Below are 17222 nucleotides of genomic sequence, written 5' to 3' on the forward strand. Positions count from 1 at the left end.
CCATTTCAATTTCTAATTATTGGTATTTACCTCCAAAGCCATTCTTATAGCTTTGTATATTGTGAATGGTCACACTTTCAAGAGTGTGATGATTAGTAGTGTGTTGGTGCTGCCATTGGAAGTGCTGCCAGGGGCAACGGATGGTGCAAGCTTTAGTGTCCTCCTGTCGAGAGCCCCAGCAAGCACTATGTTTTTTTTTTTTACAAATTAAGCACTGTTTACAGTACAAGAAAATACAGAATCTGACCTAATTTAAACCTAGTGATGGAATCAGGTTTTCAACTAATGTTTTACCACCTGATGCTCCATTCACAGGTGGTGCGGTGTGGCCGGTGGGCATGGCCCTCTTATTTCAACACTCAGGGCCATGTGTTGAGATGTCATTATTCATAGTAACTCAATAAGAACACATTATGAATTCTTCCCGAGTCACCAACCTTACACAGGTGCAAGGATTTGTTACAGTGTAAAGCATCGTATGGCATGCTGTACGCCTGTAAATAAAAAGTGATTCTGCCTTTCCTCAAAGGCTTAACAAAGTCAGATTAATAGCCTTTACTGCAGCACTCATTAACGTTTCATAAAGACAATAAGACAGGCACAAATTATATACATGTTACATATCTTTTGTGAAATGAGCACCGTTGCCAGAAATATCTTTTTAAAGTTCGCTTTGGAGTGTGCAACCCTGTGAAACAAATTTGATATGAAAACACAAAAAACACAGAAAATGCAATAATATAATCACCTCCAAACCCATCATCCTAGACGCTTTTCTGCATTAGTGTTTGCCCCCACCTCTTCTACTGATAGATTGTTAAAAAAAAGAAAACCTTCACTTTCTGTAAAAAAAGAAAAATGTTTAACATTTCTAGACTGGGCCTCCCTACTTCAGTCGTGTATCATGACGAAGGATTGCACTGCTGCATTATACATGGTGCCCCTCTCAACCTCATTTACTCCTATATTTACACACACCATTAGATTTCTGCGCTTCTCACATGACATGATTAAAGAGCACTGACTCACGAAAGTCCGTCAGAAGTAGACAGGGGAAGCAGCTGCCTCCTTGGTACCCTTGGCACTGCCCTGACTACATCCAGTATCAGGAGTCATGCAAAAAATAGAAAACAAAGTGGGCAGTAAGAATCCGGTTTTCTTTCTGTAGTCTCCACGTCTAGTACTTCTAGTACGGATGATATATGGGGTGTACAAGGGATCAATCTTGAAATGCCATTTGTTTTCAACTATCGAGTGGTTTCACTTCCACTTCCCTTTAAAATCTGATGAATTTAGGGACAAGCTCACAAAGGAATCTGGAGACCAGGAGGGGGTATACTAATTAAAACTGTTCATACAAAGATCTCTTGCATGGGAAATACATTCTAGGTATGAGGCAGTCTGGAAAAAAGTACAGTAGTATTTGGACAAGGGTGAAGGTAACCGCCACAGTACATATTTAAGTCGTGTTCTGACTTTCCATTTAATTACCTTTATAGCAATAAAAACACATACTGATTTTGACAATATACATCTCTTACAGAGAGCTAAACATCTTACCTGACGATGCTGCAAAACAGAGTACTGCAGTCCTTGGCCATGCTGGTTCTGCAGGATTTTCTGAAGCATCAGCTTCTGTTGCAATGACATTGACACATTTGGAGGTCGAAGAAGCGACTGAGCCTGGGTAGGGTGCTGCTGTTGCTGGGTTGCTGCAGAAGGCGGCTGCTGCTGGGTATAATGCACAATGGAAGGCTTGCTCTGGGAACTCAGAACCAAAGGCGCCTGCTGGTTTGTTTGTTCTGGGCTGAAGTGAAATAAGGACTTTGTGCTGCTATGATGTGACTCGCCTGCTGCGTGAGGGTTATTTATAAAGTTCAGGTCTTGGTTTTTTTGTTGCATCATCATGTCCAAGTGATTATTTTGGGGGGTGGAGTTAGGTTTATAAAGGTAGTTGTTCATCCCCTTGGACTGAATGCCATTGTTAGTCATTCCAGGTATTTGTGAAGTGTGTGGACTGAACTGCTGCTGACGAAGGGAAGGACTTGGAACCTTTTCTTGGCTGAAAGAACCAGCTGAGGGACCAGACGATGACAATGTTGACCAGTTAGATGTCTGATTCTGCTGGTGCTGCTGTTGCAGTTGGATTAGTGCATGTTGCTGTCTATTGGCTGCTATTTGTTTCAGTTGTTGTGCATGGGACACTTCCTGCCAAGTAGGCAGTACTCTGTTGGAACAGGAAGACTGTGCTTGGCTCAGAGGCACTGAAGTGACAGGTGAAGAAGTGGACATTGCAGCGCTGGACATTGAAAAAGCTGGTCCCTCGGAAGAAGGCCTCATTTGTGGAGAACCAGCAGATGCTTGGCTGGAACCTGGGGAATATTCAGTTTTTATCACTATTTTGTCCATTGGCAAAGATGGTTTAGGTGAGCGTCTTTGGCTTTGTTGTCCCAGATCAATATTAAACGGCTCATCTTGCTTTATTGTGATATTTATCATATTCTGTAGCTCCAGGTCACTCATTGGTGGTACTGACATATCAGTTAGTTCATTGAAGAGTTCCTGAAGGTCTGCATCCATCATCTGATCAACAAAGTCCTCTTCATATCTGCCTGGGAACATGTTTTCAGAAGACATTTGAGAATCTAGGTGTTTGCTGCAGGGCATGGACTCACCTGGTTCTTTCTTTATGTCTTTGAGAGTTAGGTTGAAATTGTCGTTGTTGGACTTTCCATGTAAACCTTGCCCATTAAGCATCATTGCTGACGAAGGATGACTTAGTCCATTGTTCATTTGATTTCCACTTGCTCCCGCTAAAAGCTTGTCATTCACCTGTGCCCTTTTATTGTCAAGGAATGCACACCCAGAAAGGCCATTTTGTCGCTTGATGTTTCCAAGAGATGGGTTTACCACCAGCTTTCTCTTCAGGGAACCTTGGAGCTAGAATTTGTAAAAGAAAAACCACATTTTAGAAGCTTATCTCGACAACACAATCTTAGCTTATATCTATAGCATGTAAGGTGTTGGTGTTTTTTGGCACAACACTTTTATACTTTACACCACCCAAAATCTAAATTGTGTCAGAAAGTGCTCGATGTGAGCAAGCCATTACTATGCAATTAATAACCAATATATTTTATGAGACAAATACACCAGAGAATCATAGGCCCATCAATGCTACATATATTTTTTTAAAGAACTTAAGTGATATTATCAAAGTGTGGAGGGAGATTAAGGGAGGTAATTGAAATGTTCTGAGTTAGAAGTCTATAGAAAAACAAAAGGCCCTACACCAGCACTTAATCATCCAGCCAAGAGCATTACTCGTTTAATCAGATTTGAATTGAAAATACTCATTTAATTCACAATATTTTTGGATGATTTTTTCATTTTTTCTTAATGCAGTTTTAAATGGAAGATTTCACTATGGAAAATTGTGCTGCATTGTGTTTGGACTTTCTTAGGGCACCCTGACAGTGACGGTGATCCCTAACATAAATGTTTTAATGACATTAATTTCAATGGGTGACTAGTTTGGGGGAACAACACTTTTCCCCCAAACTAAGACAATTTACAGAGGAAATGTTGACTTTTTCAGCAAAAATGAAATTGGTTATTGATGGTACTACAGTGTTCTAAGAACAGTAGTGCTACTAGAGGAAATCTCACAATGTCGAAAATTTTGATTCGGTCTCAGAACTTGTTGGTGGTTTTGTTAGAGAAAAAAGGTTTCTCTGATCCTAAGATTTGTCATGAAAACTACACATACTGATCTAAGTGTCTGGAATGTTTGACACTTTGCACCTTTTCAGCTATGTTAGTATGATTATTTTAAGTACTATGGAACCAGTACCACTGAAAAAAACAAGATTAAATAGATATAATGCTTTTCCCATAAATATCAATTTGCCGTATTCGCCACACAATCCATTGTCTCCAACATTATTTGTAGGTTTTAGCAAGAAAACATTATATTTAGTTCAAAGATAGCAAAAGTTATTAATATTTGTTATTACAATTACTGCACGCAAGGTGCAATAATGAGCTGGGCACTTGAGAAAGTTGCCTGGCCTTTCAGCTGCTGATTTTTGTAATTAACATTTAAAGAAAGAGGTGATGTTGCCCATAAAGTGTAAATTCTCACATTTAATGGACAGGCAGAAGACTATTTGACTGCAGCAGGACTCATAATTAAACACAGCTGTAACTGTAATTGGATAGAATAGTTCATTCTCAAGATATGTTGATTTCACTTTTGGCACAATTGCATGAGGCACTGGTCTCAAAGCTGCAATCATTTCAACAAGGCACGCACCCACACACATTCTGTGTGGTCATAGATGTGTGTTTGTGCCTGCTTGGGAGGAGACAGACTTCCCTTCACTTGTTTCTAGCAGGGTGCAGAATACACAGAGTTTTCTCCCTCGGTGACTCACTGTTTGTACAAGATTAACACCGACGTGGAAAGACAAAGCCATGCTACCATTAAGTCGATAACATACAGGACACATTCCTAAATAACCACAAACTGAGCAATGGCCACTTTAAATGCCATTAGGACACAAATGAAAAAAGATTGTGTCATGCTAATAATCTCACTCTATGATCAACATCAAAGGGTAACGGGCACTATACAAAACCTTCCTGAGCAACATCAAAGTTTCTAAAAACAACATTTTAGCTTGTTCCCTTCTTTGTAAAATCACAACTCGTCGCGGGATTAGGAGGTTTGAGCAAGGGTTTCCGTCCATTAGCCCAATTAAGTTTGCCCAAAAAGGATACGCTGACTACTGGTTACTGAGTCATATCTTTAAATCTTGCAGGAAAATAAAATTGTGGAGGGGCCTTATGGCTGCAGCAGACAACCATGGGCAGAGCCGTGGCTCACGCAGAAATGTCACTCATATAATAACCATTCGGTACAAGTCTTGGTAGAACTCTGAGAAGCATAAATATGATTTCACAACAGTCATCCAATATTGTAATCTTTCACTAATTTAAAATACATGTATTTTAATGAAGAATATTGACACAGAAGCAAAACCTTTAGCGCACAATGCTGCCCCTCTAACACCACTATCTAATTTTGTTTGGACATTAACTTGCATATGTTGTGCTTAATTTGTTAACCAGTAACAAAAGAAGAGGCCTTCATGACCTACTACCTGCATTCAATTTCATGTTTCCCTTAATGTGAAACGACAATGCCACATCATCAAGGGGACTTTTGGTTGCATGTATAGTCTTTCCTTTATTTTTATTACCGGCCATTTTTCAAGGGCTTGTCAAATAGAAGTCATATTTAAATAAAAAATGCGACCATGAGGTGAAATTATGAGATTGCATTTATTAATGGGATTGTGTTTTATGTGCAAAATCATTTGCTGTCAGAGCTCTTCGCCAGTATTACACATACATTTTCCTATTGGGTAAAGTAACACAGCTTTGAGCCGAGGTAGCGCTGGTGGTGAAAAGAACCTTGAATATGGCACTGCTGAGTGTATAGAATGTGTGCTCGTCTAAAGGCTGTCCAATAATTCACAAAGTGAAAAAAACAGAGACATGTAAAAAAGGACTAATAGACAACTGAGATTGCGTTCAATCACAAAGTCCTCATAAAATAACTTTATTAAAAGCGAGCAATGAAAGAAACATGAATCTCAAAAACCATACAGAATCACACCAGACAAAGTTTTATCATGTGATTGCAAGGTAATGCACAAAAACACATACTGATCAAATGTTCAGAAAGGCACAACTAAGCTCTGCTTTATGTAAATTATTTTTACCAGATTTTCGAATTTGTAATGTTGTCCTGGCACAAAACACACTAACAAAATATGTAACTTGAGGATACATATATCTTTAAGGCAGGGAGATGTGGAGTAAAGAACAACAAATCTATACTTACCTATTTATACTTAACTTCACAATATTGTGGTTGCCAATATTTTAGGCTACAATAATTTGGCAGGGTGATATTTTTCTCCGCGATATTCTGAAATACAATCTGTGTAAACGCTCATAAATTGACATGATAATTTTACTATTCTATGGCATGTAAAAACTAAATGTAAGATAAGAACAACTCCTTTGTTCTTGTTGCAACTTATCACTTTCCTAGCTACAGCTCTGAATTTCTTGAATTGTTCCTGAATACAGTTCCAAAACTCCTCCTCAATTTTACAATAGTGGATGCCAACATGTGGCTGGGCCAATAAACCTCATCACAATCTGAAAAATAACACACGTTCCCCCAAACAAGGTCATGATCAACTGATGCTGCCGGATGTTCACCATACCTGATATTCATTTCTGGCTTAGCGCCTCAAAAAATGGAGGTGGCACCCTGCTTCGGGAGAAAATATGCCTTTGTGATTCACCAATTGCCTAAACTAGACCTAGACCATGCTTTTATAACTTTTCTAATCAGCCCAACAAAATTCTATTTCTCAAAGTTATTCACAAACATCACCCCAAAAGAAACGTGGAAGACTTCCACACTCACCCTAAAACCATGAACAAAGCTCAAGTCTACAATGTATTGCTAAACATGTTTGACATAGACATAGTAGCCTTTGACAAAAAAAGTAGCAAATTAAAACCTAAATTTATAATAAAATATCACAACTAAAGGGGAAAGGCTTAGCTTTACAACAGTAAAGGTGGACATCAGACTTACACCAAAATACTAGAATAATTATAGTAATGACTTCTGCTGCACACACCGCAAATCGAGCTAACTTCAGACTTTGTATTCCTAAACCTTATATCGCTTTTAAAGTTTTATCGCTGGCTTTGCAAGATCTGAGCAAAAGGATAACAATCTGTGAGTGACACAGCAAACAACACAAACAATTAAAGCTGCCAATGCAGAACATTTAAACGTGCAAGTACTTCAATGGGCCTGGCCAAATGAAACAAACTACTTCCTCTCTTGATACGGATGTATGATTCACTAAAATCTTTTTAAAGAAAAGAATAAAGACAATCAATATCTGAAGTGTCCTTCAAGACCTTGATTCCCCAGTCTTCAAAATTACAACGAGTAACTGAATATCACAAAGCAAACACCCAATGTATTGCATAAAAAAACATCCTTCCATGGCTTGAAACATCTGTTACCATATTTATTGTTATATTTGTTTATTTCAATATTTTTCGCAGTGCAAGCATCACCTGAAGAAATCAGATACTGCCCAACAAAATATTGAAGCATAAAAACAATACAAAATAACAATCTGGACAGAACCTTGGTACATACGAATTAAAGTAAATTTGAAAGAAAAAGAAACTGGAAGTACTCCAAAGGAAATTAGCTAATAGTTACTCATTAGTTACAGGATATGGTACAGTATGCTGTCTCACATGATAAGGTACCGAATGCTATCTTAAGCGAATGGGCTTTCAAAGCATGGTGAAGATCCCTTTTGGGTTCCGCAATCAGATCATTTCAACCGGACTCTTTTTTCTGTGTTGTGCATCCATGCATTTATTGATTGTTGAGTGTTACTGACCGACTACCACAGCTCTATCACGTTTGGCATTTCAAGCACTCCATAGTCAGCAAACTCTCTATTGGAGCACCAATATTTAGATTTAAAAAAAAAAATATATATATTTTTTTTTTATTTTGTACATAGGAACAGTCATGTAACAAGTCCCAGTCTCGGGATGTCCCATATACAGAAAAGAATTAAAAAAGAGACATTCTAAGATCAATATTTCACAGAACATATAGCCCTGGTGTACATACAGTGCAGTCAGTCGGATGAATTCACAACTATAAATAATCCACATGATGAACTGCCATAGACCCCATATTTTTGTATACTTATTCGCATACCCTCTCCATTTATAAATTTCCCTTTTCGCCCTTTCACAGTTGTTCATACCACTAAGCCATTCCACAAGTGGCAGTGTCCTCTGACTCCATCCATTCCTCCATTATTCCCAGAAGTGCCACCTTTGGACGTAGAGTTGTCCGGGACTGTTATATGGCTGTCGGAATATTGTGTATCTCGTGCCAATATTGAACTATCACCAGGAACGACCATCTCACATGAATGAAGGACCTTCCGGGGTCCCACATCAAGTGCATGCGGAGTATCTATCCCTTCCCATCTTAAAGAGCCTGCTTTTGCTATAATATGTCCTGTGGGATAGCTAAACTGTATTAGCTGAAGATTACATGTAATGGAGAGTGTTCGCGCATACATCTTGGCCTCTCGCCAGTGCTCGTCATCCAGTTCCCCAATGCCCAGTTCCCAGGCCAATATTCTACCCTGTAAGGGGTAAAAGCTATTGTGGTTGGGGGATCTGTAAAGCCTCAATATTCGTTCAATATTAAGACTGAAAAAGAAAGATAAACAAAATTTTGTTTTATTGTACATGGTCCAGTTGCTTATGTTTATCTAAATTCGTTTACTTGGTGAAGTTAATTTGTTCTCAGATCCTTATCTTGGATACAAACGTTGTGGCTTATGCTGATATCTTTCAACTTTCTTTATCAAATCCTTAACTAAATCCATAGCAACCATGGATGTTTTGGTAGATTTCACTTAGTTATCTTAGATCATTTTTATGTTGACCACTGAGAAGCTCCTGGTTACCTGACCCCCCATCCTCTTCACTCTTACCTCTCAAGTTGAAGGCTAATTCTAGCTCTCAAGAGCCACTATTGACTGCAAAAGTAAGTCTCTAGCTGTGAGAAACATTCAAATGAATGGCTTCCCTAATAGTTAGTTGTTGTCTCGTTCACTTCTTTCACACTCCTTACTAATGTTGATCACTTATCTGCTAGCTTAGTCTGGAACCCACAACACACTCTCCCAACCAGAAATGTTGTTCAAAGAGAATCTCTGAGTCACTTCCTGTGGATGACAATCGTTTCCTAACTACCCCCTTCTCAATTAACTGATATACTGTAGTTAACCTACCCTTCAAGCAGGCTGGGCTCATAAAAACTTGCTGATTGCTTATCTGCTAATGTGTTCCTCCTGCCTTTTGACCTATATCTTCAGTTATTTACTCTCCACAAGTATGCTCCCTCTTTATCCCGTGGCTAGATTGGTACCAGAATATCGTTGTCAGAATATCTGACGTAGATACTTTATCTTAAATATGATCTACAAAACTGTCACACCATTGTAGTTAATAATAGAAAACCTACACTCAATGGGACAACCTTTTTGTAAACTATATTTAGAAAAATTATATATGTTATTCAATTTCTCTGTAATACAATCTGGCATACAATTCTCTAACCTCCTTCCAATCCCCAACCTACCCCCCATTATCCCTGGATTGGCGTCTGAGGTCTATGTAACTGGCTGGTTGGTTTCTATAATCCTGCAGGTTTTTCTTGAAGATTATGTTTTCATTAATCACATTCGAAGTAAAGGCGCTTTGAGACACTTTTACCTATAGCTGGGTCTATTGTTTCAATTTTCAATGAAATATGTGTCCACCTTCTATATTCTATGAGCCCTATCTTATTGTATTCTCTACTCTTTACATGTACTTCACTCTCTAGCGACTCTCCTTCTGGCTTCCAGAGAAGTCTGATCCATGCTCTATATGACAGTGAAAATAAAAATAAACACACTTCTGGATGATCATTCTGATGTCCCCCCAAAAGATCTTCAACCAGATCCTATCAACTATATATAAGCATGGGAACATAATCAACCATTGTTGCATTTGATAGCAATCAGAAAAAGGGCTGGAATCATCCTAAAACATTTAAATTACACTACTTGTGAGAGCACAAAATTGCCATAGTGTCTCGCGCTTGATCATCTCAAATGTCACTGTCCCATCAAGAGAACACCAATGAATGAAGAAACTTTAACTAAGTGAGCCAGAGACCTAATGCCCCCCACTCCCTGTGAATGTCAATTAGAGGTCTGTATTGGCGGGCTTGGTACCAATGACCCAGCAATTACTACCTCTGGTCTCAGGAGCAAAGAATATGGTTTCAGGGGAAACAGGTAAAGAGCGCTCCAAGAACCTTGTTTACTTTCCACAGCTTCCATTCCTTGTCCTTTCCTTTGTCTTTACCCAGCAAACAGGAGGCCACTCAGGGGATAGGAAAAGGATGGAGCAAGGCATCAAATGTGCATCCTCATAGGAAGTCAAAGGGTGACTAAACTCACTGCCACCACACAATGTATTTGGTGAATGGATCCATGAAAGCACACTTGACACATCCATCTTCATTAATGAATAGATAAATACTACCCACTGCACTTCATACGATTTCCGTGAGAACCTATTATCAATGGATTACTCTTTATATGCTAAGAAAAACTGTAAAAAGCAGCATGTAACTTTTCGGCCATAGTGAAAGCAGTTCAAACTTTCCCCAGAAAGCTCCCTAGCCATAGACATGTTGCTGATGTAAGTGCACATTGCCTTTTGACACTTCTCAGAGCATGACATATATGAAGATTGATCTCATAGTGCAGTGTGGGAATTTCCCAAACAATGGAGTTTACTGGGATCTATCTGCAAGTACTATTTGTATGGATCTCCATCCCTTCAACACTCTGCGCCTCCCATGTTCATAACACGGGTCACCTCGTTGAGCCGGTGCTGCGAGTGTTGAGAACGGTCTACACTGTTCTGACTCCATGGAGTTCACATATCCTCTGACTCCTGTAATACTGGCACCACACTAGGTTCACAGTGCACAAGGATGCTGTAGTATCAAAACATTTCAAAGAATGTATTTTCACATTTTATTGCAAGCTTATAAAATATCAAGACAGCATCCTGCAACAAGGACATCAAGCCAAATGTCTAATATTCACACTGCCCAGCTGACAAATCTGTTTCAGCTTCTGGCACATCCCTTACTAGGATCTCACAGGGTACTACAACTGCAAAAAGCCTCAATAAAGAACTTGATCTAGGATCAATGTATGTACATTTATCCTATAAATATTCCTGTTTGGTGTTATGAAAACTGACAAACTTGTCTCCTTGGGGGACTGGGGCTTGACACTGCTGATGACAGAGAGTACTACCCCGCACACTGGATCCTTGATAAAGAACTTATTTGCTGTCCTGTTCGGAAAGAGGAGGTGCTTTAGCCAACCCTGCCGACAATTAAGAAAAAAAAAGAAGATGAAGTAAGAAAGCATTCGCGTAATCAGTTCTGGACCCGTCCCTTCTTGCTTTATGCTGGACACCCCTTACGTAAAACATATTCCTCACCTCCAAGAGCCACTGATACCCACCTAGGGTTTGACACCAACTACAATCTTGGCTGCTTAGCTCTAAGGAGTAACTTCCTGCCTTTTCTGTATTTGCTGCTGTCCCAACAGCATCTGGAAGCAGTTAACTCGGCAGTTTGGCACTACATAAACCAGGTCACACACTCACCCACTGGTTCACTCGCATTAACACTGAGGAAATCCAATTAGACACGACACTCAGTTTAACATTATGTCCCATGTCGTCCAACAGTCTGTCGTTCTACGCTGCATGAACCCTTCTGGACAGGCAGAGTCTTTGTATTTCATCTCTCTCCTCTCCTAAATTCAGAAACACCTCTCAAAAATCCAAAGTTGGCACACAGCAGCGGGTTGCGCAGCAAGGTACTGGAACCAGCCCAACACATTTATTGCAATAACAATCTCTCCATTGTCTCAGCAGCAGGCTGCCCGAAGTGGGCACTTGAGGGTTGTGTCTCAGCCGTGAGGAGATCTAGCAAGAGGGAGGAAGCCACCAGGGGCAGGACTATTGTAAGTGCAGGTGTCCAAAGTAGCGGCAGCTCCTCTGCTGTGGCGGAGGAGCGTCACCCCCCAAAACACGGCAGGAGAGGAAAAATAAAATGAAGCTCGTTTTTATTTTTCCTTTTCTGCAGAGTCTTGAGGGTGGGGCCTGGTGGTGAGAGGCACTGAGGGGAGTGGTAGTGCACTCCCATCACTGTGCATGATGGTTTGACCGGCTCCCTCAGGCTGGCCAAACCATCATGCGCAGTGAAAGGTCCCGCCAACCCAGCAACGCAGGTGGACTCAGACTCTCAGTCTGTCCTGGAGCGCAAATCGAGGGCGCTCAGGCCAATCCTGAAGCTGCTCTCATGCAAGAGAACAGCTAAAGGATTGGCTGCAGTGCATTCTAGGAGCCAGTGCCTTACGGAAGCATTGAAGTGGAACAGAAGAGCGTGAGAGGATGGCTGCAGGTACGCTTTTTAATCCCCCGTGACCCCTAGGCCCCCTTCCAACCCCTCTCCAGCCCGCCCGCCCACTCCTCGAGCATACCGGCCGCATCTGGTCCGAAGGATTTCGAGAGAGTCCGTTGAATGAGATGCTGAATGCTGGGGTTGCTGAATGCCTAGTCTATATAGTCTTATGTCCACCTCATGTCTCTCTTACACCAGGGGTGAATCCTTATCAGTGAGATTCACTTAGCTGTAATTCTGAAATTTCCCAACTAAAAAGTGCAGTGGGCTGCAAGGTGGAGACGTGAGATAGGCAAAGGTCTGGGACAGACTGTTTACATGAGGAACAGGGTCAAGGTGGGCTTCTGTCTAGAGTGGAACAGTGGGTGAAAAACAATGGATTAGAAAAGGGACCTCCAACCTTTTCTGTAATGAGAGATACTTCTGATCAGTGAAAATTGTTGTGAGCTATTGAAGGCCAAGTAACTCACGCATTGTTACACGACACCCCCTCGACCAATTTCATTGACTTTACACCCAATGTTCATGGAGCTTGATACTATGGTTTGAACAAAATACTGCTACCAGGGGTACTATGATAGGGCTGCCATGTGCGTCAGTGAGTGCATGGGATGTACAAAACATGTATGTGAATGAATGGAATATATGTGTATGGTGACTGAGAGCCTGTGTTGTATGTACTTGTGCCACAAGACATACCTTTCGACACATGTAGCACCATTAAATGTACAACACAAACATGTAACCATTTGTTTTTTTAATGAGAGACATTTAAAGAGCAGAAATATGTTCTGCAAAAATATTCCTACCAAGGAACATTTTTCTGTACCTGATGGAACATTTTTCTGCACTTTACATTCCTCCCATTAAAACAAAATGGCTGTATTTTTCAGTATGGCCATGTGTCTACCAGCCACTGGGAGCAAGATGCCTGTTATATGTAAATGTGACACTTTGAAATGGGAGAAAATTCAACTTGAGTTAACTTTATGTTTATATGCATTACATAAAACTCATCATTTTAATTTTCTCCCTTGTCAAAGTGTATTTACAAACAGCAGGCACATTACTACTCCCAGTGGCCTGTAGGCATGGTATCAAATGTATAACAACAGGAGAAAACAGTCATTTGTTTGAATGTGAAGAATTTGAAGTGAAGTGAAAAACATTAAGACAATGTTTTCTAGAAATATTTTCTTCACTTTAAAATTCTCCCATTTAAAAGAAAATGACTGTATTTTTCAGTTATAAACAAGGCACTGTGTCTACCAGCCACTGGGAGCAAGATGCATTGTTTGTAAATTTGAAACTTAAGTGCCTGATTCTGAGTGTGGTGATGCAGGAGCGGACTGCAACACCGTCGGCTCTATCTTGCACCGCCAAACCTGTGGTTCCTTGCGTCTGGCAGGGTATTTTTGGAAGTCCCACAGCAGTGAGTGTCCCTGAAAATGGGCACTGCAATGGGAACGCAAAAAAAGTTCCTGCACAGCATGGAATGTAAATTCCATGCAGTGAAGCAACTGGGGTGCATAAAGATTATGTTGACCCCCCCCCCCCCCCCCCCCGCATGCATCCCCATGCACATGGGCAACAAGGGGCCCTGAAGCACCCCCTTTGTTTCAGGACTGCCAGTCTTTTCATGGAGAAAAGACCCCCATGACACAGCTGGTGGTACTGAACCTCGTAAAATGCATGGTGATGGCGCTGTAGCAGCACCACCAGGATATTTCTGAGGCTCTAACTGCCGCGCCACTGTCAGAGAACGGTGCAGTTCTGGTGACTGTGGCGGTGCAATTGCGGTCTGACCGCCAATTTGTAATGGGGCAGTTGGACCGCCAGTGCAGAATTGGCTGGACCACCACCTTCAGGACCCCGCAAATCTGGCGGTCCTCGAACCGCCAGACTCATAATTATGCCCTTAGTTAACTCTACATTTAAATTCTCTCTCATTTGAAAGCACTCAGAAATATTTGTTCTTATGCTCCAATGTTAAGTTGAGAACATCGTTTATTTAGGAATTAAATACCTCAGTGCTTCTGTTGGGAACACCTTTGACCCACATGGGTCATAGATCTGAGTGCAGCACTGCTATTATCAGGCTTTGCTATCTGCAGTCTGATAAAAATGTAAAATAATACATAGCCTTTCCTTAACTTTAAAAGGAAAACACGACACTTATTTATTGCGGTTCGTAGTTAAAATTGGCCTCAAGGCTGAGAGCTACTATGGAGGTTTCTACGAGCTACTGATAGCTCACGATTAGAATGCTACCCTGAGCGATTGCCCCTGGTTAGACTAATTGCAAGATCTTGGTTAAATCCATCATTCTTTTGCTCACCATGCCATCCCACTTTGGACATGGCCATATGCAAATATGCAAGAACCCTGGGACCGGTTTCGGGGTAACATCCCTCTTCAGCCAGGCTAGCTTAAATCCAGTGGCAAAGTGAGCAAGGGACCCACATTTGGGCATACCCTGCCAACTTCGGGCAAAAAAAGCAAACACAAGGAGATGATGGATGGAGCGCTGAAAATGCCGGGTATGCCCAGATGTGGGTCCCTTGCTCAATTTGCCACTGGATTCAAGCTACCCTGGATGCTTATAGCTGCATCTGACCTGGAGTGGCAAAGTGAGCTAAAGAACGATGATGGATTCAACCCAGATCTGTGACTGGAGTGAGTGTCTGAACATTTTCAGCGCTCCATCCACCATCTCCTTCTGTTTGCTCCGTTTGCCCTAAGTTGCTAAAGAGGGGTGTTTTCCTGAAACTGGTCCCAGGATGCTTGTTCCCGGTCCAGGTTAGACATGGGTTGGCAGTTCAGGCTGGCTGTTCCCATGAGGCACAGGGTCAAGACTAATTTGCATATAGTTGTATCTGAACTAGGGGGGCACAGTGAGCTAAAGAATGATGATGGATTCAACCCAGATCTGTGACTGAGGGTAAGTTTCAGAGCTCAGTCTATCATCTCCTTCTGTTTGTTTCCGATGGAGCGCCTACCTTTCATAAATTAAAATCATAGGCGGCGCAGGCGATTTTCAATAGGTGAAAACCAGCGCAGCCTGTAAAAAGTGACGCATCTGCATCCATGTAGATATGGAGCAGATGCAGCACCGCTGTTGCAGCAAAAAAAGTGACGCAATGGTTGAGCAAGACGCTTGTAAATTAGCCACGAAGAATGCTTTTGAGTGGTGTCACACCCCAATAACCTGAAGCTATGCCCCTGCTACCTGGGTCTGGTAGTTCTCGCTAGGAACTCATAATTATGGTCACGGACACCACAACGGCCTTGATCCATGCCCAGAGAAAACCAATTTTAAATGTATTTTCATTGCATGCACGTTTCTTCATCTCTTGTACAGGAAGCTCCATGATTCTAGTTCTCATCCCAGACTCCTGCCCTGAGCCCTAAAACCCGGCACTCAGCCTTGAAAACGACCCCGACTACCCCTGCACTAAGTCCTAAAACCTTGACTCAGCCATAAAACATACCACAGCCCCCACCCTGAGCCCTCAAACTGTCCACCCTGCCATAATAAGTAACCTGACCCTACCTCCTGAAGCCATAAAACTTGGCCCCAGAAACTACCCAGCCCCCCCACCCTGAGCTCTAAAACTGGCCACCCCGCCCTATAAAATAACCTGACCACCCGCCCTGAGCCCTAAAACCCTAAAAACGTACGACCCCGAAATTTCCACAAAACTTACTCACCAAGTCGTTCCTCGTCTGGGCAGGAAGTCCCTCCAAGTCTGCAACACACCCCATCCCCCACCCATTCGCTCCAAGTCTAGAGCGCTAACTACCACTAACTTCTAAACCGCACATATGTGGTAAAGTTATATGCGTGGTTTAGACAGGTGCGGTTCCACTTACATTTTTAGCCATGCATAGTTTAGGCTGAGTGGTTAAGGCAGTTCCCTTGTCCTCACTCCTGCTCTCCCTACTTACATTCCCTCTCTTGCTCAAGTCTGATGATGATAAATAAGTCCCCAAAAATTAGTTCAGATGACAACCACCTGCGGCTACTGTCACCAACTGAGCCCTGTGGGGGCTGTGTGTCTGGTGTAAAATAGCGACTCTATCTGGACAGCGTGTGGCAACTCCGTGAGTTAACACCTTTGCTGAAGAAGGTACACAACTCAGAAAGACAAAATGGCTTTTTTTACCTACCACTCACAATTCTGAGCATGTGGTCCTCAAAATAATGTTGAGGGTTCTGAAAGTACCCCATGAGCGTTGATGCATTGAAATGTTGCACCCACATTCATGGGGACCTACAGGACGGACTATTGGATGTAGAACCATGCTAACTACTGGCACATGCCAGTGTCTCCACAGGAAAACTGCTTGCCTTCCTCTGTATATGGGTTCCCTGGGATCCTACCTGACCCTCTCAAGTCACTCCTGAGGGTTGCCCAATAACTGCTCTGCCTAATGAGTCACACTAATTATGCTCCGCCTAATTATTGCCACACTGTGTGTCACCCCCAGCCCGAATCTGTCTGCCCGTGCCTCACCCATTTCTTGTAGCCCAAGTATGAGGGCAATGGCATGTCCACGTTTCATGAGGCCAGGATCACTTATAATCTTGTGGGTGCTCCCTCTGTACCTGTGCAATGTATAATACGTAGGAGTCCAATCAGATGTTTGTGGGCCCTTCTGGCATGCCAAATTGCCACATCTGCTGAAAAGGGGTTCAAACACCCATTGAGCACTCAAACAATTTATTTCATTCACTTCCGAACTGTCACACTCTCATTGTCCTTCTTTGTTAAGTGACTGTGGCATAAAATATAGAACTCTTTCAGTCGCATCATTTTATATAAAATATTGGGGAAAATACATCACAGAACCTCTTCCTACATGTCCACTTGCCTGAAATCCCACCTACCGCGACCCCACCAATTGAGCTTAGCATCCCAGGTGGTAGACTATAAATGGTCTTCTACTCCATTGATGGGCCATTATACGTGTTTTACAAATAATCTTTACCTAATAAACAGTGATTAAATCGCATATCTGACCCGGGATA

General features: G+C 41.8%; 1 protein-coding gene across 1 annotated transcript in view; it reads right to left on the reverse strand.

Moving 5' to 3' along the window:
• The window catches only part of MAML2 (mastermind like transcriptional coactivator 2), a 530183-nt gene that overhangs the window by 221282 nt on the left and 291679 nt on the right, over positions 1-17222 (reverse strand). Inside the window, exon 2 of the mRNA XM_078656990.1 lies at positions 1561-2940. Coding sequence (XP_078513116.1) covers positions 1561-2940 — 1380 coding nt within the window. The remainder of the gene's footprint in view (positions 1-1560; positions 2941-17222) is intronic.

This window comes from Lissotriton helveticus, chromosome 8 (assembly GCF_964261635.1).
Source record: "Lissotriton helveticus chromosome 8, aLisHel1.1, whole genome shotgun sequence".
NCBI lineage: Eukaryota > Metazoa > Chordata > Amphibia > Caudata > Salamandridae > Lissotriton > Lissotriton helveticus.